Consider the following 23,992-nt stretch of genomic DNA (forward strand, 5'->3'; position numbering starts at 1 on the left):
TTCTCCCCAGGAGCCCCTCTGGGGCCAGCGCCTCCGAGCCCGGTTCTCAGGCCGCTGCATCCTGCCCAGGGCCCGGCCCAGCCTCAGCGCGGAGGCGGAGGCGGTAGTGGTGTAGGGGGGCGGGGGGGGGCTCGGTGGCAGGTTTCGAGACTCAGAGCAGCTGCCCCGGGCGGGCGAGGGGGGTGCAGACCACCCCGCCGGGGGCTCTGGGCCGCGGGGGCAGCGCCCACCTTCCTGCGTGTCTGTAATCGGTATCGACCTGCGAGCGGAAAGTGAGGCTTCCCTGAAAGCGTCCGAGAGGCAGGAGTGCGGCTCCCCCAGCTCAAGGCCCCGGGCCCGCACCCGCCTCCCCCCCACAGCCGGAGGGGGCTTCTGAAGCTGCACCGCGGGGCGGGGAGATGGCATGGGGTGGGGGGGGTGGGGGGTAAGGAGCCTTACCCCGGCCCCCCGTATGTTCCCCGAGTGACCCCTGAGCACAGAGCCCTGAGCATCGCCGGGTGCGGCCCCCCAAATAAACAAAATAGAGATGCAAAGCCCCCGAAATGCCGCCGTGGGAGGGGGAGGGGGCACGCGTGGGGTGCCAGTCGTGCTCGCCGTGCCCAGGGCTCCATGGCAATAGCGTGAGGCCCTAGCAACGGGCGCCGGGCTGGGCAGACGGGGACTCTCCGAGCTATCTTGGGAACTTCCCTGTCTCCTAAAATTATTCCAACGTTATTCCAACGGCAAAAGTTTACCGAGAGTGGCAGGGCGGGGGCGGGGCGGGATGCGGGTTCAAGCAGACGCCCCAGGTGTGGTCCCGAGCACTGTGGGACCGAGCAGCGGCACCCTCGGCCCCGGGCACCCCTTGGGAGGGGCCCTCGGAGGGACAGAATCCTCCGGGCAGTCAGGCCCTGCCGCCGTGGACACACACACCGGTGCCTCAACCCCCGGCTGGGGGACCCCCGTGAGGGCCGGGGGGAGCCCGGGAGCAGAGCTGCCGCCTGGGCCAGCCTGCCCCACTGTCCTGGCAGACCCCGAGGTGCAAGCGGAACGTGCACGGGGGGTCGCTCAGATGCACGAGGTCAGAGGTCATGGTGGGGTGTGAAGCCACTCGGGGACCCCCTGACACGTCTCTGCACCTTCGGCCTCCAACCACCGGTCTCCTGGCTTAGGGCTCCACAGACCTACCCCTGAGAGGGTAAACTGAGGCACGGAAGACCCCACAGCCCCAGTGTGTGTGCTGGACTTGAGGGAGCAGGACAGACTTGGTTGGGGGGGTGGCTCTGGTCACATAGACGCTCCCACAACGGGCAATCGAGATGCTCCATTTAATAATGTGTTTTTGGTTTTTGTTTCTAAGCCACACCTGGCAGTGCTCAGGGATGACTCCCAACTCTGTGCTCAGGGCTGATTCCCTGCTCTGTGTTCAGGGCTCACTCTAGGCTCTGTGCTGAGGGCTCACTGCCGGCTCTATGCTCAGGTCTGACTCCCGGCTCTGTGCTCAGGGCTGACTCCCGGCTCTGTGCTCAGGGCTGACTCCCGGCGGGGCTCAGAGACTTCTCTGAGGTGCTGGTACGGATTCCGGCTCAGCCACGTGCGACACAGTGTCCACCTCGTGTGCACAGACCCCATTTCCAGGGCCGGGTGGGAGCGGATGGAGACAACAGGCCCTGAGCTGGTGGGGAGCAGTGCTGTGGGGAAGCCGTGGCCCAGAGAGGCCCAGAGGCTTCCTGGGGACACACAGCCCAGTCCCTCCCCTCGGGCCACCCCCGTCAGCTGGAATCAACAGGGAGAAGTTGCCAACTGGCCGTGGACGCGGCAGCTGGGCTGAGCCTGCCTCGGTTTCCCCGCCCCCTCTTGGGGGTCACCCAGGCCAGCTGGGCACCATCTGGAAGAAGCGTGTGAACGGGCTGGCCAGGCGCCCCCCACCGGCACTGCAGCCCCGGCTGCCACGCGGGCCCGTGGGGGCGGGGAGGGGGGCGGGGGGGGCGTGCTGAGCCTCCCCACGCCGTGGCCCCCGGAGTTGAGGCCCGGTGGCCTCCCGGTCCCCAACACGCAGCGTGCAGGTGTCCCGGTCACCGCGTCCTGGGACAAGTCGGGGGCCCTCGAGCCCCGGGAGCCCCCAGACCGAGCCCGGGGGCAGAGCGGCCCGGCTGTGGGAGGCGGGGGGGGGGCTCGGGGGCTGCCTGGGAACCGGCCCCCGGTGCTGACTCAAGCTGCGGTTGCTTTGTTAGCTGGACGCGGCCCCCCAGGCCCCCCCCCTCGCGAGGCTGTTTCTCATTCCAGCCCGGCCTGGCCCCGTTTCCAGCCCTCCCCCGTCCCCGAGGAGCCGCGTGGGCCGGCCGGCCAGCGCGTCCCTCCCCCTCCAGCCCTCCCAGCCTCTGCCGGCCGCGCTGGGCCTCCCCCTCCCGGGGCTGGGGGGGTAGGGGGGCTGGAACGGGCGCTCACGCCCTCCCCCCCCCGCCCCAGGGCGCTGGCCTGGGGCCCGGGCAGCCCACAGCTGGGCACAGCAGACAGGACAGGGCCGCTGCGGCCCCCGCGAGCATCTCTGGGAGGGGCCCGAGGCTGGGGGCTCAGGGGTCCCTCTCGGGGCCACCCCGGGTCGGGCAGGGGCGGCTTGATACAAATCCGGTCCTCTCGGCCCCGCGGCACAGAGAGGCGAGTGACCCGTGCAGGGTCACACAGCCAGGTGCCCGCACGGAGCCTTGGCCCTGCTCTGTCTATGCAAGCCGGGGAAACTGAGGCCGTGCAGGCGGCGGCCACTTCGAGAAGGCTCCGGCCCGGCCCGCGGACGAGCCTGGAGAGGCTCAGGGCCGCGGGAGTGACGCCAGGCCCGAGGAGCTCCTCCCCGCCTCTGCCCCCCCTTCAAGGCCTCTGCCCGCTGCCCCCCCATTATTTACCGATCAGAGCAGAGAGCTCGTGATTAACGCCCGCTGGGGCCTCTCGGCCCTAATGGAGCCGTGAGCTTCCTCCTCCTCCTCCTCCCGCGCGTGATTTATCGGGTTTCAGGCGAAGGGACAGGACGGCTGCGAGGCCGTGCGGGCCGCAGAGGGGGCAGGGGCTGGCCCGGGCGCCTGGACCCAAATCTGGGGGGCAGAGCCCAGAGGCTGTCCCTGTGGCCCGCGGGTTTCCATGGCAACCCGCACTGTAGGAGCCCAGCAGCCCCCGGGAGACCCCTGCACCCCAGAGGGGCTCCTGCTCCCCCCGCCACTCCCACGACGCTGGTCTCCCCAAGGCTGGCTTCCTCGTGACAGTGTCCAGGCCCCGGCCAGAGCCCCGGGCCCACACCCTCCGGGCCTGTCTCTGCCTGGACCCTCGCCGGGCTCCACCGCATCTCCAGGCCGCGGGTCCTGCAGGAACCTACTCTGCCCGCACCCTCCCCCAGCCCCTCCCGCACAATCCTGCACGTCCCCTCCTCCAGGAAGCCTTCCTGACCCCTTCTGACGAGGCTGGGCACCAGGAGGTGCTGTACAGCTGCTCTGCCACCGTGTCCCCCTTGACCTTTGGGGGCTCCTGGGGAAGATGAAGGACCCCACCCTCTTGGGTGCTGCCGTGTGACAGAGCAGAGGCAGGGAGAGACGCTGCCAGGAGAGCGGGTGCTGGGGACAGCAACCCGGCAGGGCAGTGCTCACCTGCCTGCCCTCCTCCCCCTCCCTCCCTTCTCCCTCCCCCTCCCTCCCTCCTTCTCTCCCCCTCCCCTCTCTCCCCCTCCCTCCTTCTCTCCCCCTCCCTCCTCTCCTTCTCTCCCTCCTTCTCTCCCTCCCTCCTTTCCCCATCTCCCTCCCCCTCCCTCCTCCTCCCTCCCCCTCCCCCTCCCTCCCTCTGTATTTCTCCCCCCTCCCCTCCATATTACTCTAAATAAAACTATTTAACTCAAAATCTTTTCCTGGGGACTCTAGGGCTATTTCTCATATTTCTCAAAATGAAAGGATTTTACTTTAAAAGTGAAACATTCGCCCCCTTGCACTGGCGGATGCGGGACCTGGTTACTGGGGGGCGTGAGGGGCTCTCTGGGGCCTGGAGTTAAGGGGGCTCTTTGGGGATGGGGGGGGCCTCTCGCAGGGGGTCCTGTGTGTGTCGCACCAGAGGACCCGGGGCCGGACGTTCCCGAGGGACCACAGAATGACGGTGCCGAGGACACCTGTTACCTGCAGCCTGACTCAGATGGGGAAACATAGGCCCAGGCAGGGCGGGGCCTCATCTCATGCTGCTCCCGGGACAGTGCTCTCACTGTCTCCCCGGGTTGACAGGGAGATGGAGGCCGTGGGCTCCAGGCAGGTCACTGAGCTCGTGCGTCCTGGGGGTGGCGCCCAGCTGTGGCCGTGAGCCCCCAGCACGCAGGGCCTCCCCTCCCCGCTACCCCCGAGGGCGGGCTGTGCCCCGGGGGACGCCCGACAGCCTGGCCCCCCTTACCTGAGCCGGGGCAGAACCAGCCCAGCTTCTACTGGGCCTGTCCCAGGGCGCAGAGGAGCCGCCTGGTCGCCATGGGGCAGGCGCTGGGGCTCCCAGTCCACACCAGCCTCCTGACCTGGGCACCCCACCAGCCAGCAAACCCTGACCTCAGTTTTCCCATCTGAGAACTGGGACAGCAGCGGAACTCACAACTGGGAGGCAGGTGATCATTACCAATGTCAGGAGTGGAAACCAGTACACACACACACACACACACACACACACACACACACACGTGTACATGCACATAAAGACATGCAGACACGAAGACACATGTATACACTCATGCATCTACCTATACAGATGCACACACATACACACATGCATATACGAAGACAGGAAGACACAAACACACTGCAGACATACATGCATATACAGACATGCAGACATGTGCAGAAATACACACACATAGACATATGCAAGCTTACATGTATACCCTACAACAAGCATATATACATACGCACATGCAAACACACATACAGATACACATATACTCACATACAGAGATATGCACAACGAGATACACATGCAGGCTCGTATGTGCACACGTGCACACATCCATGTGTGCATACGCACGTGTACACCCAGGTTGTGCCCCTTCCTGTCCCTGAGCCTGCCAGGGGACCCCCCGCACCCCCGGGCCTGCCGCCAGCTCCCGACCCTGCAGCCCCTGAGCCTGGTCCGATCCATCCCCTCCGGGCCCGGCCCCAGCCTGCCCCACATGCTGACCCGCTCTCTCTGGGGGCGTCTTCCTGACCCGGGCTGGTACCTCCACTGCTTGTTTCCTGCATGTGCGACCAGAACCTCGCCGCCCCCTCAGAGCCATCCTGGCCGCGTGTCAGTGAGAAAGCACGAGGCCCAGAGAGGGCGCGAGACTCACCCTGAGTCACACAGCTGAGGGGCCGGACAATGGGACTGCGCGGCCACTTCCTGCCCGGGACTCCAGACAGCGCCCGCGCCCTGGCCCTGGGTGACCCCAGGCTGGCGCTCCCTCCTGCCACCTGCCAGTGTTGTCTCTCACTCACCCCGCCAGCTGCAGACAGCCATCGTGGAAGCCCCTCCCCGCCCCGCTGGGCACTGCAGCCCCCAGGAGGGTGCGGAGACGCCCTCCGAGCTCAGCCCCCTCCCAGCGCCCACCCTCCTGAGCTCAGCCCCCTCCCAGCACCCACCCTCCTGAGCTCAGCCCCCTCCCAGCACCCACCCTCCGAGCTCAGCCCCCTCCCAGCACCCACCTCCACCGGGCTGGGAAGCACATGTGGGTTTTGTCTACCTCGACTGTAAAAAGGCCCCTCGACGGGCACCCGTGCCATCTGCCTGCCCGCTGGCGCTGCCACTGAGAACAGACTCGGTCCCCGGAGGCGGAGGGGACAGAGCCAGCGAAGTTTGTGAGACTCAGGCCCCACTGCGCCTCAGTCTCCCGCCCAGCGGCCGGGGCCACTTCCCGGCCTGCTTCACCCCCAGCCCGAGCACAGGGCCCCGGTCCTACATGGACGCTCACCTCTCCTCCCGGGGTTGCGGGGACAGAGGCAGGCGGGGCTCTGGGAAGCCCCCGGGGGTGGCAGTTGGGGTGTCCAGCCTCGGGCCTCCCCTGGCTGCAGCCCCCCCCCCCCGCCCCATCAGGCCAGGGTCTCAGGGAGAAGCAGAGGGTTGTCCTAGGCTGACTCAGAGGGCAGAGGGGAGACGGGCAGGGGGGACCCGGGGCCCCCCCGCAGTCAGCAAGAACAGGGAGTCCTGGGGCTGGAGCAATAGCACAGTGGGGAGGGCGTTTGCCTTGTACGCGACCAACCCGGGTTCGATTCCCAGCATCCCATAGGGTCTCCTGAGCACCGCCAGGGGTAATTCTTGAGTGCAGAGCCAGGAGTGACCCCTGAGCATCGCCGGGTGTGACCCAAAAAGAAAAAGAAAAAAAGAACTGGGTGTCTAGAGGCCCAGGGTTGGTGGGAAGGCTGGAGGGGCCACCCCGCCTGGCCACCCCACCCCCTTCTGTCCCAGGCTGGACCCGGCTGCCCGGGGCCCTCCCAGCGGCTCCCCACACGAGACACCCCCACAGCTGCCCCCGTGCCCGACCCCCACCTGGCTCAGGGACCCTGGAGAGCGACTGGCCCGGGAGGAGCGGCTCAGCCTCCTGCTGTCTCAGCCCCAGAACCCTTCCTGCACCCCGGGGTGGCTCCAAGGCCTTCGCCTTCCGTTCCCGCCCGCCGGGGCCAGCGCGGCCCCCCACACTGAGAAACGAGAGACTCCTCGGAAAGTCCCGCCAGGCACCACCAGCAGCTCAGCGCCTTCCTCGATCACCCCGTCCCCAGGCGCACCCGCAGGTCGCTCGGCCAGGCTGCCCCCTACCCCCTTCCGCCTGGCCTCGGGGGGCACCTCCTGCCTGGCTCCCCTGCTGGCCATCGGGACGAGCCCCGCCGGGGTGCCCTGGGGTGAGACAGCTAGAACGGGGTCACAGACCCCTACTGCCCCTCACCGTCTTCCCGAACACCCTCAGAGCCCCCACTTCGCGGACGGGGAGACTGAGGCTCAGCTAGGTCGCTGGCTGAAGCCACACAGCTGGGAAGAGACAGAGCAGGGCGACCCGGGACCCAAGGCCCAGGGCTGGGCCGTAACTGGGCAGGCGGCCCCGGCCTTGAGGGAGAAAGTGACCGCCCCACCCGCCAGCCCCGCAGCTGTGCCAGATGTGCGGCCTCGGGCACGGGAGGGGGAAGGGCCAGAGGCTCCCTGGATCCCGCGTCCCCGAGTCCCGGAGGGGCCCTGCCCCCAAGGAGAGGCCCAGTGCTCCGAGTGAGTCAGGCCAGGCCGGGCGGGACCGTGGGAACCAGGACAGGCCTGCGAGGGGGGAGGGGAGCGGCCCAGCGGGGCGGGCATGGAGGGTGGTGGTGCAGCCCTGGCCCCAGGGTCACCTCTCCACCCCTCGGAGACCCCCAACACAGCCCACTGGGCAGCGTGGCCCTGAGCGGGGAGGGGCGGGTGGGGGGCAGAGTCGCACAGCAGGAACGTCGGGCCCCTCACCTGGCAGGCCTGACCCGGGTTCCATCCCTGGCCCACCCGAGCACTGCCGGGTGGGCCCAAAACCAGAACCAAAGCAGAGGGGCAGCTGGTGGGAGCCGGGCTCAGCCCGACGGGGGTGCGGCGGGGGCACTGCAGGAGACACACCGTCCCCACGTCCACCGTGGAAGCAGGACTGTCCCCCCTCCCTGTCCCCTGCAGGGCGACTGTCCCCGTGTCCCCATGTCCCCTGCAGGGGGACTGTACCCCGTGTCCCTGTGTCCACTGCAGGGTGACTGTCTCCCGTGTTCCAATGTCCACTGCAGGGGGACTGTCCCCCGTGTCCCCGTGTCCTCTGCAGGGGGACTGTCCCCCGTGTCCCCATGTCCACTGCAGGGGGACTGTCCCCTCTGTCCCCCCCACCCCACTATGGGACAGCTGTGGGTCTCGCTCCTTCCTGAGGTCCCCTACAACTGGGGGGTGTCAGGGCAACAGTGAGGGGCAACTGTCAAACATGCCCCGGGGCCCTGAGACAGACCGCGGGGAGGGCGCTTGCCTTGCACACCATGGGCCGGGGCTTGACCCCCAGCACCCCGCGTGGTCCCTTGAGCTCCGCCAGGAGTGACCCCGAGCACTGTCCAGTGTGACCCAAAACAACAACAAAAGGCAAAACCAAACGGACCCGCCAGATTCTATCTGGGTGACGGGCGTGGAGAGGGGGTGACCCTCCTCCCGGGGACCCCAGAGAAACCCTGACACCCCCCCAACCAGCCCAGACCCACCACAGCGCCTCACACCCGGGGCTCCCCCTCCTGCCCACCCTGCACCCCCACACTACACGTACCCGACACCACACACGAACCCCAACACACACCACGGCGAACCCCAACACACATACCTCACACTCACACACACACTCAGTCACACACAGCCACATACATTCATACACACACACTCAGTCCCATACACACTCATACTCACACACATACTCACACTCACACACACACTCACATACAGCCACAGTCACATACATCCTCATACACAGTCACAAAGTCACAGAGTCACAGACTCACCGATCACACACTCACACACACTCATACATACACTCACATGCACTCAGTCACACACTCAGACTCAGTCACATACACACCCACACACACTCACAGTCACATTCACTCAGTCACACACACATATACTCACACACTCAGTCACACACACACACACACACACACACACACACACACACACACACACACTCCCAGCTCCATGTCTATTAAGCTGCAAAAAGCTCAGAGCTGAGGCTGGCCAGGGTTCAGGTCCCACCTCCTTCAGTGCCGAGCTGTGTGATGCTGAGCACCCGGCTGAGGCTCTCTGTGCCTCCCCCCAGGCCCTACCCCGAGCTCCGCAAAGCCCCTGGGCCACCCACAGCGGGCCCGTGCCTGGGAGGCCCAGGGCTCAGCCCGGGGGCGGCAGAGGGGCACGCAAGGTGCCCCGGGCACACCCTGTCCCCGAGTGCCGCTTCCCCACGCCCCCCTCCCGCAGGCCGCCCTCCAGGGCTGCCGGGACGCGCAGCCGCGCGGGTCCCTCCCCGACGGCGCCCGAGCGCGCGCACCTGCCGCCGCCCGCCGCCCGCCGCGCGCCTCACCTGGATGTTGCGCTTGCGCTCGCACGCCGGCCCGGTGCCCTGCACCACGCTGTCCAGCACGGCCACCACGTCGGGCGCGGGCTCCACGAAGCAGGCGGTGCGCGCGGCGCGGATGGCCGCCTGCACGTCGGCGAAGCGGAAGGCGCAGAGCGCGGCGGGCGCGGCGCGGGCGGCGGGCGCGCCCTGGGGCCGCTCGAAGACGGCGAAGAGGCGCTCGCGCGTGGGGAAGACGGACACCAGGCGGCTGTAGAGGTCGCCGCGGCCCGCGCCGCCCGCGCACTGCAGGCCCAGCTGGATGTAGGACTCGGTGAGCTTCTTGGCGTCGCCGCCCGCGCCGCGCGGCAGGCAGATGCGCGCCAGCAGGCTCCGCGCCTGGCTCTCCTTGTCGCCGGCGCGCGCCTCGCTGGTGAGCGCCAGGTACGCGTAGGCCGGCGCGGCGGGCGGCGGCGCGGGCGGGTGCAGGAAGGCGCGCACGAAGCCCAGCTTGTGCTGCCCCTTGGCGCCCTGCTTGATCTTGAGGATGTTGTCGTCGGACGGGTTGAGGTCGAAGGTGAAGAGCTTGGCCAGGTCGCCGCGCGCGTCCAGGGAGCGGATGGCGATCTCGGGCGTGTTCTCGAAGCGGTGGTCCTCCAGGGTGCGGTTGCGAGGGAAGAAGGCGCTGCCGTAGCCCGTGTACGTGGCGCCCACCAGCAGGCGGCTGCCCCCCGCGCCCGCGGCCGGCGGCAGCACCAGCCCCACGGTGGACGCGTTGGGGTGGTTGGCGGCCACGTTCAGCATGCTGGGGAACACGGTGACCGGCTCGGCGGGCGGCGCGGCGGGCGGGAAGCGCACGGCCACGGCCGAGATGTTGCCGCGGCGCCGCAGCTGGCAGAAGCCCTGGTAGATGGAGCCGCACACGACCACCAGGCCCTGGCCCGGGTCCAGCTGCAGGATCTTGTTGTAGTTGTCGGTGAGGCGCCGCGGGTGCTCGCACGAGGCCTGGGGCAGCTGCGGGGCGTGGCACAGCGGGCTGTCGGCCACCGGGCCCACGGCCGCCTCGGCCTCCAGGCTCAGGTTGGCGCCCGACAGCTGGTACAGGCGGTTGACGGCCGCCAGGTACACGGTGCCGGCCGCGCCGTCCAGGGCGAAGTTGTTGGTGGGCGTGGGCGACGGGAAGCGCCGCTGGATCTCCAGCGCCCCGGCGCGCGCCGCGCCCAGCAGCAGCGCCAGCAGCAGCGCCAGCGCCCGCGGCGGCGGCGGCGGCGGCGGCGGGACCCGCGGCCCGGCCGGGGCCGCCCGGGCGCTACGGGCTGCGCCGCCCGCGGCGCGACGAGCCATCCGGGCGAGCGCGGGCAGCGCGGCGCGGCGAGTGCATGGGGCGGGCGCGGCCGGGAGCCGGAGCCCGGAGGCGGCGGCTGGCGGGGGGCGGGCCCGGGCCGCGCGGCGCTTCCTGCCCGCGCCAGCCGCCCCCGGCCCGGCGCCCCGGCCCCGCTCAGCCGCGCCGCGCCGCTCGGGGGCGGGCCGGGGGCGGCCCCGCGGCCGACACGCCCTCCCGCCCCGCCCGGCCGCGCCGCCCCCCGCGCCCGCGCCCCGGGACCCCGCGCCCCGGGACCCCGCGCTCCGGGACCCCCGCGCCCCGGGACCCCGCTCCCCGCGCCCCGGGACCCCCGCGCCGGGGACCTTGCACTCCGGGACCCCCGTGCTCGGAGCCTCGCACTCCGGTATCCCCGCGCCCCCCGATCCCCCGCACCCCGGGACCCCGCACTCCGGGACCCCTGATCCCTGCGCCCCGCACTCCGGGACCCCTGTGCCCCGCGCCCCTCGCCCCGCGCGCCGGGACCCCCGCGCCCCGGGGTCCCCTGCCCCGCGACTGCCGAGTGCGCCGCCCCCCGCCCCGCCCGCTCGGCCTGCGGGACGAGGGCTTGGCGCCCCTTGCCCCTTGCCTGCCCCCGGGCTTCGGTGCGACTCCCACCCTCCGGCGCCCCCCAACGCCGGGCGCCCGGGCGCGCGTCTCTGGTTCTAGGGCGCCTTCCCGGCGTCGTCTGCGCTCTCCGGCTCCCGCTCCGTTACCCCGCCCCACGCCCGCGTCCCGGCTCCTTCCCTCCCGTCTGTTCCCCGTCTGCGGGGGCTCCCCTAGGACACCCCCCTGCACACACACACACACACACGCACACGCACACGCACACGCACACACACACGCACACTCCCGGCTCTGTGCTGTTCCTTCCCGCTCACTCAGCCCCCTTGATCTCTCCCCGTCCACCCCCTAAAGCAGGCCACTGTCCTGATCGGAGCCCCCCCACCCCACCCCAGGCCTGGGCACTCCCAGGGCCGCGAGGCAGCCCTCCCTCTCCCCTCCCCTCCTCCACCGCGGCCTGTCCCCCAGGCCCAGCCACATCAAAGAGGTTTTTCCGGGACAGAGGGGCAGCGCTCGGGGTCAGATACGAGAACCAGGAAAAGGCGAGAGGAAGTATGTGAGGCATGTGCTGGCACGGCAGCGCGCCCGGCCGAGCACTGGCCCTGCGCTGGGAGCCAGGCCGCTCCCCCCCCCATCCCCCCGCCCCCAGCCCCAGGCCAGGCCGCTCCCTCCCCACCCCCACCTCCCCGGGCACCGCCCCTGGGGCCTGGGGAAGGACCCGGGGGCCTCCGGGGTTGGTGGGTGGGAGATAAGGCTCTGGCGAGGGGTGCCGGGTGCAGAGCAGGTGGGCTCCAGGCGGGAGGCAGAGAGCGGTGAGGGGGTTCAGCCGGGCCTGCCCCACCGGGCACCCAGCCGAGCTCTCTCCAGGAATCCTCTCCCGCTGCCCCCTCGGAGGCCTTGTGGCACCCGTGGCCCCAGGGCGGGACTGGCCAGAGAGGCCCAGGGCCCGTGTCGTCGCTGACTCTAAACCCGACAGGCTCCCGTGGCCCGGCCGGCCCTGGCTCCTGAGAACAGGGGGTGGGTGGAGGGGCGCACCAGACCCTCGGGGGCCCACAGCACCCCCGCCTCTGGCCCTGAGGGGGTTTCCACCTGGCCGGAAGGAAGGACAGGGCCCCTCTGCAGGCGGGAAGGCTGGCCCCCGCGCTTCCCGGCCGGCACCCTGGCCTTCCGCCCCGCCCGCCTGCCCGGAGCCCCCCGCCGGCCCCGCCAGCAGAGACTTCCCGCAGGAAGCGCCCCGCGGCCCCACCTCCTCCCAAGGCCGGCTCGAGGCCACTCGGGGTCAGCCCCAGCTGGCCTCCAGGACGGGGGTCTGGGCTGCGGCCACCCCCGCCCCCAGGGAAGGGGCCTTGGCCGGTGGTGTTGGGGGTGGGGGGTGTCCAGCGCTGGCTCCCGGCCTCTCCCTCGGTCCCACCGGCCCTGGTTTCGTCTTCGCCTTCTTTGTGCCTCCCCAAGCCCTCTTTGGTGTGTGCGTGTGTGCGGGCGTGTGCGTGTGCGTGTGCGTCTCTGCCTGGCCTCTATCTCGGCCTCCCTCCATCTCCCGCCGTGTCCTCGGCCCCTCCTGGCTTCCTTCCTGTCTCTGAGCTGCTCCAGCCGCATCCTGCAGCTCCCCCCACCGAGCCCGGCTGATAATGCTCCCGCCTGCTCAGCCCGAGCCCAGCGACTCGCTGGGGCACCTCAGAGGGGCCCGGGCGGGCGGGCACAGTGCTGTGTGACCTTGAGCGGGGCACTTGACTTCTCTGAGCCGATTTGCTCCCCTCAGCCAATGAGAAGCGGCAGCCCCTGGAGGGCCTTGAGACCTGCGAAGCTCCAGATGTGGGCGTGGAGGCTCCGGCCAGGCCGCGGGAACCTAGCCGACACTTGTCTCTTCCTTTGCAGAGAGCCCTGCTGCCCCGGGGGCCCCCCTCCCGGTCACGGTGGTCACCCGTGGTGGCCAGCGAAGTGGCTGTCCATCGAGAGCCAAGTGCTGTGCCCCCACCCCCTGTGCCCTTCTCAGCCCCCGGCCCATCTCACAGATGGACAGACTGAGGCTTTGAGCCCAGCTCTCTGCGCCTGAGACCGCTGGCAGGGGCGCTGGGGGTCAGCAGGGGGCGTGGTGGGGGCCGCCCTGGGGGGCAGTGGATGTGCTAAAGGAGGGAAGAGGGGAGTGGGGAGGGGCAGCCAGTGCCCTGCTCAGACACGGGGGTCCGCGCGGGGCGGGCGTCAGGGCCACACGGGGGTCCATGTTCCTGGGGGCCCCAGCGCCGCCACGGCGATCTGAGCACCTGGCAGGGGCCAGCGAGTAGCCCCGATGCGCCGCTGGGCGTGGCCACCCCCCCCAGGAAGGGGCCAGGGGACCAGCCAGCCCACGCGGAACCCGGGATCTCGGGCCTCGGGCCTGGCCCGGCGTTTCCGACCTTATCAGAGCGCTGGTCTGGTCTGTGACAGCGTCTTCTCCGCCAGGAGCGATTTGTCACTGTCGCTGTTCATGGCAGAAGGCCTCGTGCGGGGCGTGGACTCGGCCGGCCAGGGCCCCGTGACGCCGCGCGCTCTCTCCTCACAGTGCTCGCCTGTTTCTGGCCTGGCTGGCGGCGGGGCCTTTGCACGCACCAGGCCGGCGTGGCGTCTGCTCGAGAAACGCAGGTCCAGGGGTTGGAGCAATGGTGCAGCGGGAGGGGCCCCTGGGTGGCTCCATCCCGGGCACCCCGTGGGGTCTGCTGAGCCCGCCCGGAGTGGGTCTAGCGCAGAGCCAGGGGGAGGCCCTGAGCACTGCTGGGCGGGGCCCCCAGAGCAAAACCGACACACACAGGGAAAGAAACGTCGTCACCGAGGCTGTGATGACGCGAGACACTGATTTCGTAAGGCGTGAACTGGAGGACGACGGTGAGGAGTGATTGGGGCGTGCGGGATGCCTGCAGCCTGGGGAGTGTGGGGCGGGGACAGTCCAGCGGGCACGGACCAGGGTTCGATCCCCGACACCCCCAGGAGTGAGCCCTGAGCACCGCCAGGGGAGGCCCCAGAACAAATTTGGGGGACTGTGTGGGTCCCGTCCAGTGCTTCTGCCCGTGAGGACATGGTGGCCCGGACGAGCAAGGCCAGGGGTCTGCGGGGGCATCACTCAGGGGCCGGCTGAGAGGCAGGACCTGCCGCCTCATCCCAGTCCCCTGCTCTCTGGGTGCCTGGACTGAGCTGGGAGGAGAAGGGGGAGGGGGAGGAGGGAGGAGGGAGAAGGGGAGGAGGGAGGAGGGGGAGGGGGACAAGGATGAGGAGGAGGGAGGAGGGGGAGGGGGGAGGAGGAGGGGGAGGAGGACAGGAGGGGGAGGAAATGTTTTTCTTCTTCGCTCAGAAAAACTAACAGTGGGGCCAGGGCCGGGCGGAGGCCCCTGGACTGTCCAGCCGGCCCCACCGGACGTCCCTGGTGCTCTGGCCACTCCCCGGCTGCCCCCAGGACAGGCCTCTGGCAGGGGTGTCTCAGCCGGGGGTTTCTCCTCCTTTCCCCAGCCAGCACCCCACGGGCGCCACCTCTCCGAGCCTCAGTTTCCAAACCTGGCAACAGGAGGAAAACCCACCCCGGGCAAGTGTGGCCCCCACGGCGAGCAGGGACACTGGTGTCACCCACCCTCCCCGGGCACATGGGCCGCACCCCAGGGGCGGGCCTTCATCCCCACAGCAGCCGCCTGGGGGAGCACTGTAGCTCAGAGCCGACACCCCATTAAATTAAGCCCCTACAGGGCGGCCCCGGCCTTCCCACAGACACGGAAACTCAGAGAGGCCGAGAGGCTGCCCGGAGTCACACAGCACTGAGAGCCCCGCAGGGGTCTCGGGTCAGGGCCGCCCCGTCCAGGGGGTGGGGAGGGGGTCCCCGTGGAGCTGCTGTGATCTGGAGCCAGCCCCGCCCCCCCTCCCCTGCTGCCTTCAGACCGGCCTGGCCTGCGGGACCAGCCCCCCGCCGCGCGGCCGTGTCCCGGGGTGGGAAGGGCGGAGGAAATGGTTCTCATTCCTGCGTGAGACGCCCTCGGGAGTCTGGGGGACGCCCCCGGCCCTGCGCCCCGCGGCCCCTTTGTGCTCTGTGCCCGGATAATGGGCGGCATTCTCAGACGCTCCGTCACGCCGGCACACTGCGGCCTCTGTCCCGGCCCCGCCGCCCGCCCGGGGCTCGGGGTCTCCCCCACCCCCACTGCCGCCTGCTCCCCGCCACGGGCGCCACGGGCCGCCGGGACAGCCTGCCTGCAGGGGACCCCGGGTGGGGGCCGGCTGCGGGCCCATTAGCTGCACCGGCAAACTGAGGCTCCACAGGCCCAGGCCAGGGATCTAGACGGACTCTGCCCAGGGAGCACCTGCCTGGCCCCGGGACACAGACAAGGCTTCCAGGGCTCGGGCCAGCGGGAGCAAGCAGGGCAGGCTTCCCGGGGGAAGGGGCACCTGCCCAGTCTGTGATTGTGAGCATCGGGTCTCCAGGGGGGAAACTGAGGCTCAGCGAAGGAAAGAGACTCACTCAGGGTCATCCGGCCATGCCTGCTTGAGCTGGGTTTTGTTGTGTTTTATTTCGCCTGGGCCTCCTCCCCCCAGAGAGGGGCAGCCAGCAGCCTCTCTGTGGCCTGCGGGGAGTCCCTCAGCCTCTGGGCCTCAGTTTCTCTGCCTGTGAAATGGGCACGAGAGTTCCCTGCCTCTCAAGGCCGGGAGGCTCGAATGAGAACCCCCCCACCCCCCCAGGGCCAGGGCCAGCCAGGCCTGTGGAAGGAGCAGCTGTGGCCTCGTCCGCTGTGGGTCTTCACCCCTGTAATTTCCGGGCGCTCCCAGTCGGCCGTGCTCCAGGGCTGGGCACAGCGCGAGCTGCTTAGGCTTCAGTCTGCTGCCCCCAAGGACGAACCTTCTCCCTGTCACACTCACCACCGCTCCAGGTCCCCTCCAGCCCTCCCCTCCAGCCTCAGTCTCCTCTTCTGTGAAATGGGGCGCAGAGCAGGTGGGCCACATTGGGGTCTGCAGGAGAGGGTGGAGGGGGGAGGGGGGACGAGCTGCTGCTTAGATGGCACCTTCCAGAGTCCTCACCGCCCCCTCCCTGGGGGGCTGCCCCCACCCAGAGCCAGCCCCAGGTCAGGGGAGAAGCTCCCCTGCTGCCCGCCGTTCCGGGGCCTGGGGTCTGGGGTCCGGGATGGAGTGTGGGGTCACCAGCTGACCCGGGGGCCCAAGTCCCCCTGCTTTTATTCATTCATCACTGTGGGGCCGTTTGGGGGGGCGACACCCAGGGGTCATTCCTGCGTCGGGACTCAGGGGTCGTCTTGGGGGGGGGGGCTCAGGAAACCGCACGGGCTGCCGTGACCGGCCCCCGACTGACGTGCGAGGCGGGGAAGGGTCCTCCCACCCGCTGTCCCCAGCCCAGGTTTCACCTGCGCGGGGCGGGTGGCCGCGCTCCTGCCGGCTCCGTGCTCAGGAGCGACCCCTAGTGGTGCTCGGGGAGCAGTGCACCGTGCCGGGGTTTCAGACCAGGGGCCGCCCCCGGGCTGCGCGCTAGGCACGTGCCTGCCCTCCTCCCCCCTCCCCCCCCTCCCGTCTCCGCCGCTGCCTGAGACCCCGCCTCGCCCAGGGGGCTCCTGCGACTACTGCTGCGGGACTGGGTGCCCCAGAGACGAGCCAGACAGAATGATGGGCGGGAGCCCAGACAAGCGCCCCCCAAACCTCAGGCTTGGACCTGCAGGGCCCTGGGGTCTGCAAACAGCCGTGTCCGGAGGGAAGCAGAGGCCCTCGGGGAGCCCACCCTGGACAGGGCCCGGCACAGGGCTCCGGGGCGGGGTCCACCTGCATTGCTCCAAGGGGGGGGGCAGCTGAGACCCCCTCCATGTGGGGTGTGGGGGGGGCCCCGGGGCGGGGACCAGGGCGTACGGGCTGTAGGGCCCACCCAAGGCCCGAGAGAGCGTCCACTGTCCCAGGAGATCCGCGTTTCCTCTCTTGGCTAGTGGGGGGACTTGTGTGCACGCCCCAAAGCCCACCCCAAATGCACCTGCTTTCCCGTGAACTCCTACGCACCCCTCAGGACCCAGTCTAACCGGCCCTTCTCAGGGGAGGACCTGGCCTGAGGCTGCGTTTGGAGCTGCCCCTGTCACGTGCTTCTCACCCAGCTGGGGGCCAGGCCATCGTCTCCCTCGGTGGGTGGCGAGCCGGGGGCCCGGGGCCCCTGCCACGCCCACGGGGCATGTTTGCTGCTGACAGTGTCGCCCTGGGCAGCGCCCACACTGACCACCCGAACCCCAGCCTGCCCCGCCTGCCCTGTCACCAGGGCCTGCGAGAGCCGCGAGGCCCAGGGACGCCTCACAGCCGGCCCTGGTCACCCGCACTCAGTCCCCCACGGCATGAAAGCATCAGGACAGTGTCCGCGTCTCATTCATTCATTCATTCATTCATTCATTCACTCATTCATTTGTTCAACAACTGCCGAGGAAGCACCTCTTATACTGCAGGAGTTGGAATCTTGGGGAGGGGGCTCCCAAACAGTGCTCAGAATGCCGGGGGCCCAGCCTGGCGACTCCCGGCCCGTCAGGCCACTGCTTCAGTGCAAGGACCTGGGATGCCGCATCTCCCGGCCCTGAGGTGCCAGGAAATTCCCGGCTCACCTCGGTGGTGGGGCGGGGGGCTCCAGGCTGCCCTCAGCCATGTTGGGGGACCGTGTGGTGTCACTGACCCCAGGCCCGCAGCAGGGTTGTCTCGGGCCCCTCTCAGGCCTGTCCCTGTCCTCGCCCGGCTCCCTGGGGAGCTTCTGATGAAATGAGACAAACTGGCCGCTCAGGTCCATCCTGGCGTCAGCGAGCGCTTCCTGGAGGCGGTGACCCAGAGCTGAGTCTGCAGGGCTAAGGGGGAAGGTCCCTGGCCAGGGCTCCAGGGCAGAACCGGGGGCCTGCGCGGATGCCCAGGGCAGGGCAGAGAAGGGGCTAGTGCCCTCCAGGGGCACGGGAGACAGAGGGGGGGGGGAGGGACTGAGACCCCTCCTGGGGCGTCTGGGTGGGCTGGCCCCAGGTCACGGACGTCACCACCTGGTGCCTCTTTCTGGAGTGGAGGCTGGGGGGTGACCGGGCGCATGCGGGTTGGAGGGACGCAGAGGATCTGGGTGTCTCCGTGGCCCGCTGAGGGCTCTGCGGGGGGGGGTGCGGTAGGGGCGCGGTCCCGCCTGGGGACGAGCTTCTGCAGCCTCATGAAGGCCCATCTCGGGCACACGCTGGGTCCCTGGAGGGCGAGTGGGCAGGCTCGGGGCTCAGGGGCTGCGGCTGGGGGTTCCCCGGGGTCCCCCTGACTCCCCTGCCGCCCTCAGGGGCCCCGTCACTGCCCTGCAGATCCTGCCCGTGCCCTCGGACCCAGCCCCGAGTGGGGGCACGGTGCCGCCCGCCCACCTGCTCAGGGGCGTCTCTGCCCCCCGCAGCTGGGGACGCCCAGCGCCCGGCCTGACCTGCACCTGGCAGCCCCCAGAGGTCTCCCGGGCTCCCCCGGTGTCCCGGGGGGCCGCCCCCCGCCCCCACCCTGGCAGCCGTGAGGGGTGAGGACGTTTCCCGCCTCTGGGGCGAGGAGGCGGGGGAGACAGATGGCTGCGGGGTCATCGGAAGCCGGGAGGGGCTGGCTATGTCATGGGCCTCTCAGGTTCCGAGCTCCCAGCCAGCACCCAGGGGGCAGGGCGAGGTTGGGACCCCAGCCAGGGCTCCCCCTCCTGGCCGCCCGCCCCCCTCCCCCCCCACCCCCGCGCCGCAGCTGAGGGGGTCCTGGGACGCCTCCACCTCTGTCAGCCCAGGTTGATCTCCAACTCAGGACCCAGTCGGAGGTCTGGGGGGTTCAGCCTGCCCTGACCCCCCTCCCTGCTGCCGTTCCCCCCACCCCGGGGTCCCGTGCCAGGGCGCACCCCGGGGTGCCTGTGGTGGGCACGCTGGTGTCCACTGTCAGTGGTTGCCGATGGTCACCAGCCTGGCTCCAGCGTCCTGCCTGGGCGAGCTGCAGCTCAAGAAACGGGAAGTGAGTCAGGGCCGAGGGCCCCCCGGGAGGACGGAGGGACGGACGGGCAGCTGGGGCTGGCTGCGGGAAGCAGGAAGGAGGCAGGGGAAGAGGGCCCTGGCCCAGCCCGGCAGGTGGCCGACCCGCGGGGGCAGCGGAAGCGGGTGAGGTCAGTGCAGAGGGGGCCACGGCAGCTGTAGCCCCCGCACGGGCCCCACCTAGGGTGTGTGGACCCAAACCAGCTTTGGGGGGCCTGGGCACTCGGGGCGCAGGGGGTTGGGCGGTTCCAGGTTGGCCAGGGGGCAGCTGCCGAGGAAGTTTGGGGCCAGAGCGATGGCACGGTGGGCAGGACGCTTGCCTGGCCCGGGTTGGATCCCAGCACCCCCTGGGGCCGGGAGGGATTCCTGAGTGCAGAGGCAGGAGTCAGCCCTGAGCATCGCTGGAGGGTGTGACCCCCCAAAAAAAACACGCCAAAGTTTGGGGCAGGCTCTTCCCCAGACCTGAGCCAGTCTTTCCTGGTGGGTGTTATGACAGGTATTAAGAGGCCATCGTGAGAGAACAGGAGGGACTGTGTCTGCCACAGGGGTGGGGTGGGGTGGGCTAGGGGTGGCGGGAGGGATTCCTGAGTGCAGAGGCAGGAGTCAGCCCTGAGCATCGCTGGAGGGTGTGACCCCCCAAAAAAAACACACCAAAGTTTGGGGCAGGCTCTTCCCCAGACCTGAGCCAGTCTTTCCTGGTGGGTGTTATGACAGGTATTAAGAGGCCATCGTGAGAGAACAGGAGGGACTGTGTCTGCCACAGGGGTGGGGTGGGGTGGGCTAGGGGTGGCGGGAGGGATTCTGGGAACATGGGGGTGGAGAATGGGCACTGGTGGAGGGATGGGTCACTGTGTGACTGAAAGGTAATCATGAAAGGTAATCCTAAGTCTGAAACTGTATCTCATGGGATTCATTAAAAATAATAATAATAATAATGGGGCTGGAGCGATAGCACAGCGGGTAGGGTGTTTGCCTTGCACGCGGGCCGACCCGGGTTCGATTCCCAGCATCCCATAGGGTCCCCTGAGCACCGCCAGGGGTGATTCCTGAGTGCAGAGCCAGGAGTAACCCCTGTGCATTGCCGGGTGTGACCCAAAAAGCAAATAATAATAATAATAATAATAATAATAAAGTGAGCAAGTGAGCCCGCGCCCTCACGCCGGGCCTCTGGCTGGCCAGCGGGGGCCCAGTCGGGACCCTGAGGTGGGGAAAGTCCCTGAGTGGAGCCCTTTGCTCCCTCCCTCCCAGCTGGGGTTCCAGAGACCCCCACGGAGTCTCATCTGGCCCCGCCCCTGCGCCCGGCGCCTGCCCCCTGGTGCCAAGGCCGCCCAGAGGCACCCACGACCCCCTCGGCTCTGACCCACGCAGCCCAGGAGCCCCGGGTGGGCGCCGGGCCGGGATGGAGTTGGCTCCCTCCGTCCTCACGCCCTCCGTTTTTCTCGGACACTGTCTGCGGGAGGGAGAAACGGACAGAGTCACTGTGGGGTGTCAGGGTCAGGCACGAGGTCGCCCCAGTCCTGGGCTCGGAGGCCAGCGGTGAGGGGGTTCCAGAGAAGGGGGAGTCGCACCCTGTTCCTCGAGGGGCACAGGGGGGTCTCCCACTAAGCGCCTGCTGGACTGGACTCACTGGGACTCCTCCGAGGGCCACCCTTTTCTTTTTGCTTTTTGGATCGCACCCGGGGATGCTCAGGGGTTCCTCCTGGCTCTGCACTCAGGAATTACTCGGGGGACCCTGTGGGATGCTGGGGGCCCGAACCCGGGTTGGCCCCCTGCCGGGCGGACGCCCTCCCCGCTGTGCTATGGGTCTGAAGGGCAGTTTTGGTGGAATCCCCGGTTTGCAATTCCCTGGCGAAAGGCGTCGCTGCCCCGTGCCTCAGTTTCTCTGGCTGTGTGTGTACGTGAGGGTAGGAGGGCGAGTCTGGCCGGGACATCGTGCCCTTGGCTGAGCCCCCCTTTCTGAGGGGCCGAGGATGCTGGGTTGAGGGCGCTGCTGCCACTTCCTGGGTCTCCTCTCCCTCCCCCCTCCCCCGGGGCCTTAGGCCCTTTAGCTGAGGGTTGGGGGACATCTCCTCAGGGAAAGGCCCTGTTGGTGTCCTCATGGTGATTCAGGGGGCCCACCCCAACTCACTCCCGAGGGTGGGCGGGAGGCAGGAGGGTGCGGGCACAGCTGGGCCAGATGTGGTTTGGGGTCTTGAGCTCCCAGGGCCCCCCTCCTGAATCCTGTTCCCGCCTGCCTGGTGCTGCTCTCCGAGGCGCTTCACGGTGGGGGGGTGCGGGGGGGCGTGACCCATTTTCACAGCAGGAAACAGGCTGGGCGAGAACTGCCCGGAGAGCCCAGGGTGCCGGCACCCGGCCCTCACGGCACAGGCCTCTCCCTTGCCCCCACCCGCCAAGGCCCTGCAGACTTCGGGGCCACTGCGCAGGGGCGTCCGTCACCCCAGGAGCCGGCTCCTCTCCACAGCTGGGCGTGGTTCTGGGGGGGTGCCCCCAGGACAGCCTGGTCCCAGGGTCCCAGGGGTGGGGCTCAGACCAGGGAGCTGGCCTGGGGGAGAGGCAGGAAGGAGCCCGCCCTGCCCCGCCCCGCCCTGCCCTGCGACCCCCTCGCTCCTGACCTCCCGCCCACCCCCTCCTCTGGGCACCTCCGTTTTGGGGCGGAAGGCGGGGTGGGAACCCACCGCCCCCCCCCAGGGGCTGCTGAGAAACTGCGGGGCAGGACCCCCCCCATTCATTCCATTGCTTCCACGCCCAAATGTGAAAACACAGACCCCAGCTCAGAGGCGGAATCTGGGGTGTGTTGGGGGGTTGGGTGTGTTGGGGGCTGCCCCCAAGTGGTGAAAATCCCCCCAGAGCCCCTGGGTCATGCCCCAGAGGCAACCCCCACTCAACTATGACAAGCACTGGGAGCCAAGGGGTGAGGAGAGCCCCCAGCCCCCCACAGCCCCCACAGCCCCCCCACAGCCCCCCACAACCCCCCACAGTTCCCCAGTCCCCCCACAGCCACCCCAGCCCCCCACAGCCCTCATAGCCCCCACAGCCCCCCCACAGCCCCCCACAACCCCCCACAGCCCCCCAGTCCCCCCACAGCCACCCCAGCCCCTCACAGCCCCCCCACAGCCCCTCACAGCCCCCCACAGCCCCCCTCAGCCCCCCACAGCCCCCCCACAGCCACCCCAGCCCCTCACAGCCCCTCACAGCCCCTCACAGCCCCCCCAGCCCCTCACAGCCCCCACAACCCCCCACATCCCCCCTCACAGCCCCTCACAGCCCTCCTCAGCCCCCCTCACAGCCCCCCACAGCCCCCTCAGCCCCCCTCAACCCCCCACAGCCCCCCACAGCCCCCCTCAGCACCCATCACTGCTGGAGGGCGGCCCCCTGGGGTCTCGAGTGAGGAGCCGCTGGGGGCGCCCTGGGAAGGGGGGTCCCCAGCTTGTGTCCTGGGGCCGTCGTCAGGCCCCCAGGGCGGCGGGCGGGCCCCCCCAGCTGCCGTCTGTGGCCCCGGCGGGCGGAAGCGCAGGCCTGCGTGTTTGTTCAGGCTGAGCGGAAACACGGCAAGATGTTTGTGCAAGCAGGGCCGGGACCCCCAGGAGGAAGGGGGAAGGGGGGGAGGGGAAGGGGAAGGGGGGCGGGAGCCGCAGGCTGAGTCAGCACGGCCCTGCCATGGGCGGGGGCGGGGCGGCGGGCTGGGCACACAGTAGGTGCTCGGACGGGCAGGAGGCGGCGCGCAGTAGGCTGGCGGGAAAGAAACACTCCTGGAGGTGCTGTTGGCTCCTCCCCACCCAGGCCTCAGGCCCGGCCCCGTCCTTGTCCTGTCCCGGAGCGCGTGTCCCCCCACTGGGCTGGGGGCGGCACAGGGGACAGCGGACAGGCCGCAGCAGTCTCGGCCCTCCCTAGACAGATGCTCTCGGCTGAGGGCTGAACCGTGCTCCCCAGTCTCCCACGCTGGTGCTCCCTCCAGGGTTCGGACGGGGGTGAGGGGCCGCCTTTCCAGGTGACCCACTTCCCTGAGGTCACACGGGGAGGGGGCTTTGCAGCTGGGCTGGGTCTTCAGGAGGGCCGGGGCCGGGTGGGGGGGGGGGGTCGGCCGTGGGTTCCGTCCCCAGCACCGCCCACAGGCCCGTGGGAAGTACGAGTGGCCGAGTGGCCGTACCGCAGCCCCGGGACCCCCGGGACGGGCCATGGTCAGGACTGGAGGGTCTCGGGGCTCCCTCTGCCCCCCTCCCCTGTCCCCCGTGTTCCTGGGCACATGCTCGCCTTCTCGGCTCTGTCCACTCTGCTGACCGCCCGGGGCCCTGTTCAAAGGCCCCCTCCAGGCGCCGGAGGGCACAGCGGAGGGGGACGGTGGGCCTGCGCCCCCGGCATCCCCCACCCGCACTCGGTGGGCCCCGAGCTCACCCCCGCGGCTCTGCCGGAGACGTGCCCGATGCTGGTGGTTCGGCGGGATCGGGGCTGACCTGAACCCTCAGACAGTGCTCGCTCCGACCACAGAAGGCAGGGCCTGGGGGCCGGACGCTGCCCCGCCCCTAAGGGCCCCCGCACCTTTGCAGGTTGGGGTTCAGTGGGGAGACAGGCTCAGGGACCCGGGCCGAGACTTGTCCCTTCTGACGTGGGGGCAGTGGCAGCCCCTCACCCCCCAGGGCCTTAGCCCGCCCGAGTCTGCGGGGGCTGCCCTGGCCCAGGCCTCCTGCTCCCCCTAACGGGGCAGACGCAGGACGGGGGAAGCCTGGGGAGCCGCTGGGACTTGGGGGTCCCATTTGTTGGCGTGTTTTTGTTTGGGGGCCACCCGTGACAGTGCTCAGGGCTTACTCTTGGCTCAGTGCTCAGGGATCCCTCTTGATGGGGCTCAGGGGACCAGGTGGGGTGTCGGGGATTGAGCCAGCATTGGTGCCGGGCAAGGCTAGTGCCCCACCTGGTGTCTTGTCTCTCTGGGGTAGTTGGTTTGTTTTTGGGGGGGCTTTTTTTTTTTATAGAATCTTTTTGTTTCGTGAATAAACAGTCTGTAGCCAACCCTGCAATCGCCAAACACAGCACTGAGGGTGCTGTGTGGGGTGCTCC

General features: G+C 69.5%; 1 protein-coding gene across 1 annotated transcript in view; it reads right to left on the reverse strand.

Annotated features, from left to right (window-relative positions):
* The window catches only part of PLXND1 (plexin D1), a 33,028-nt gene extending 22,650 nt beyond the window's left edge, over positions 1-10,378 (reverse strand). Inside the window, exon 1 of the mRNA XM_055136532.1 lies at positions 9,062-10,378. Within this exon, the coding sequence (XP_054992507.1) occupies positions 9,062-10,378 (1,317 nt within the window). The remainder of the gene's footprint in view (positions 1-9,061) is intronic.
* Positions 10,379-23,992: the final 13,614 nt, after the last annotated feature.

This window comes from Sorex araneus, chromosome 4 (genome assembly GCF_027595985.1).
Source record: "Sorex araneus isolate mSorAra2 chromosome 4, mSorAra2.pri, whole genome shotgun sequence".
NCBI classification, from domain to species: Eukaryota; Metazoa; Chordata; class Mammalia; order Eulipotyphla; family Soricidae; genus Sorex; species Sorex araneus.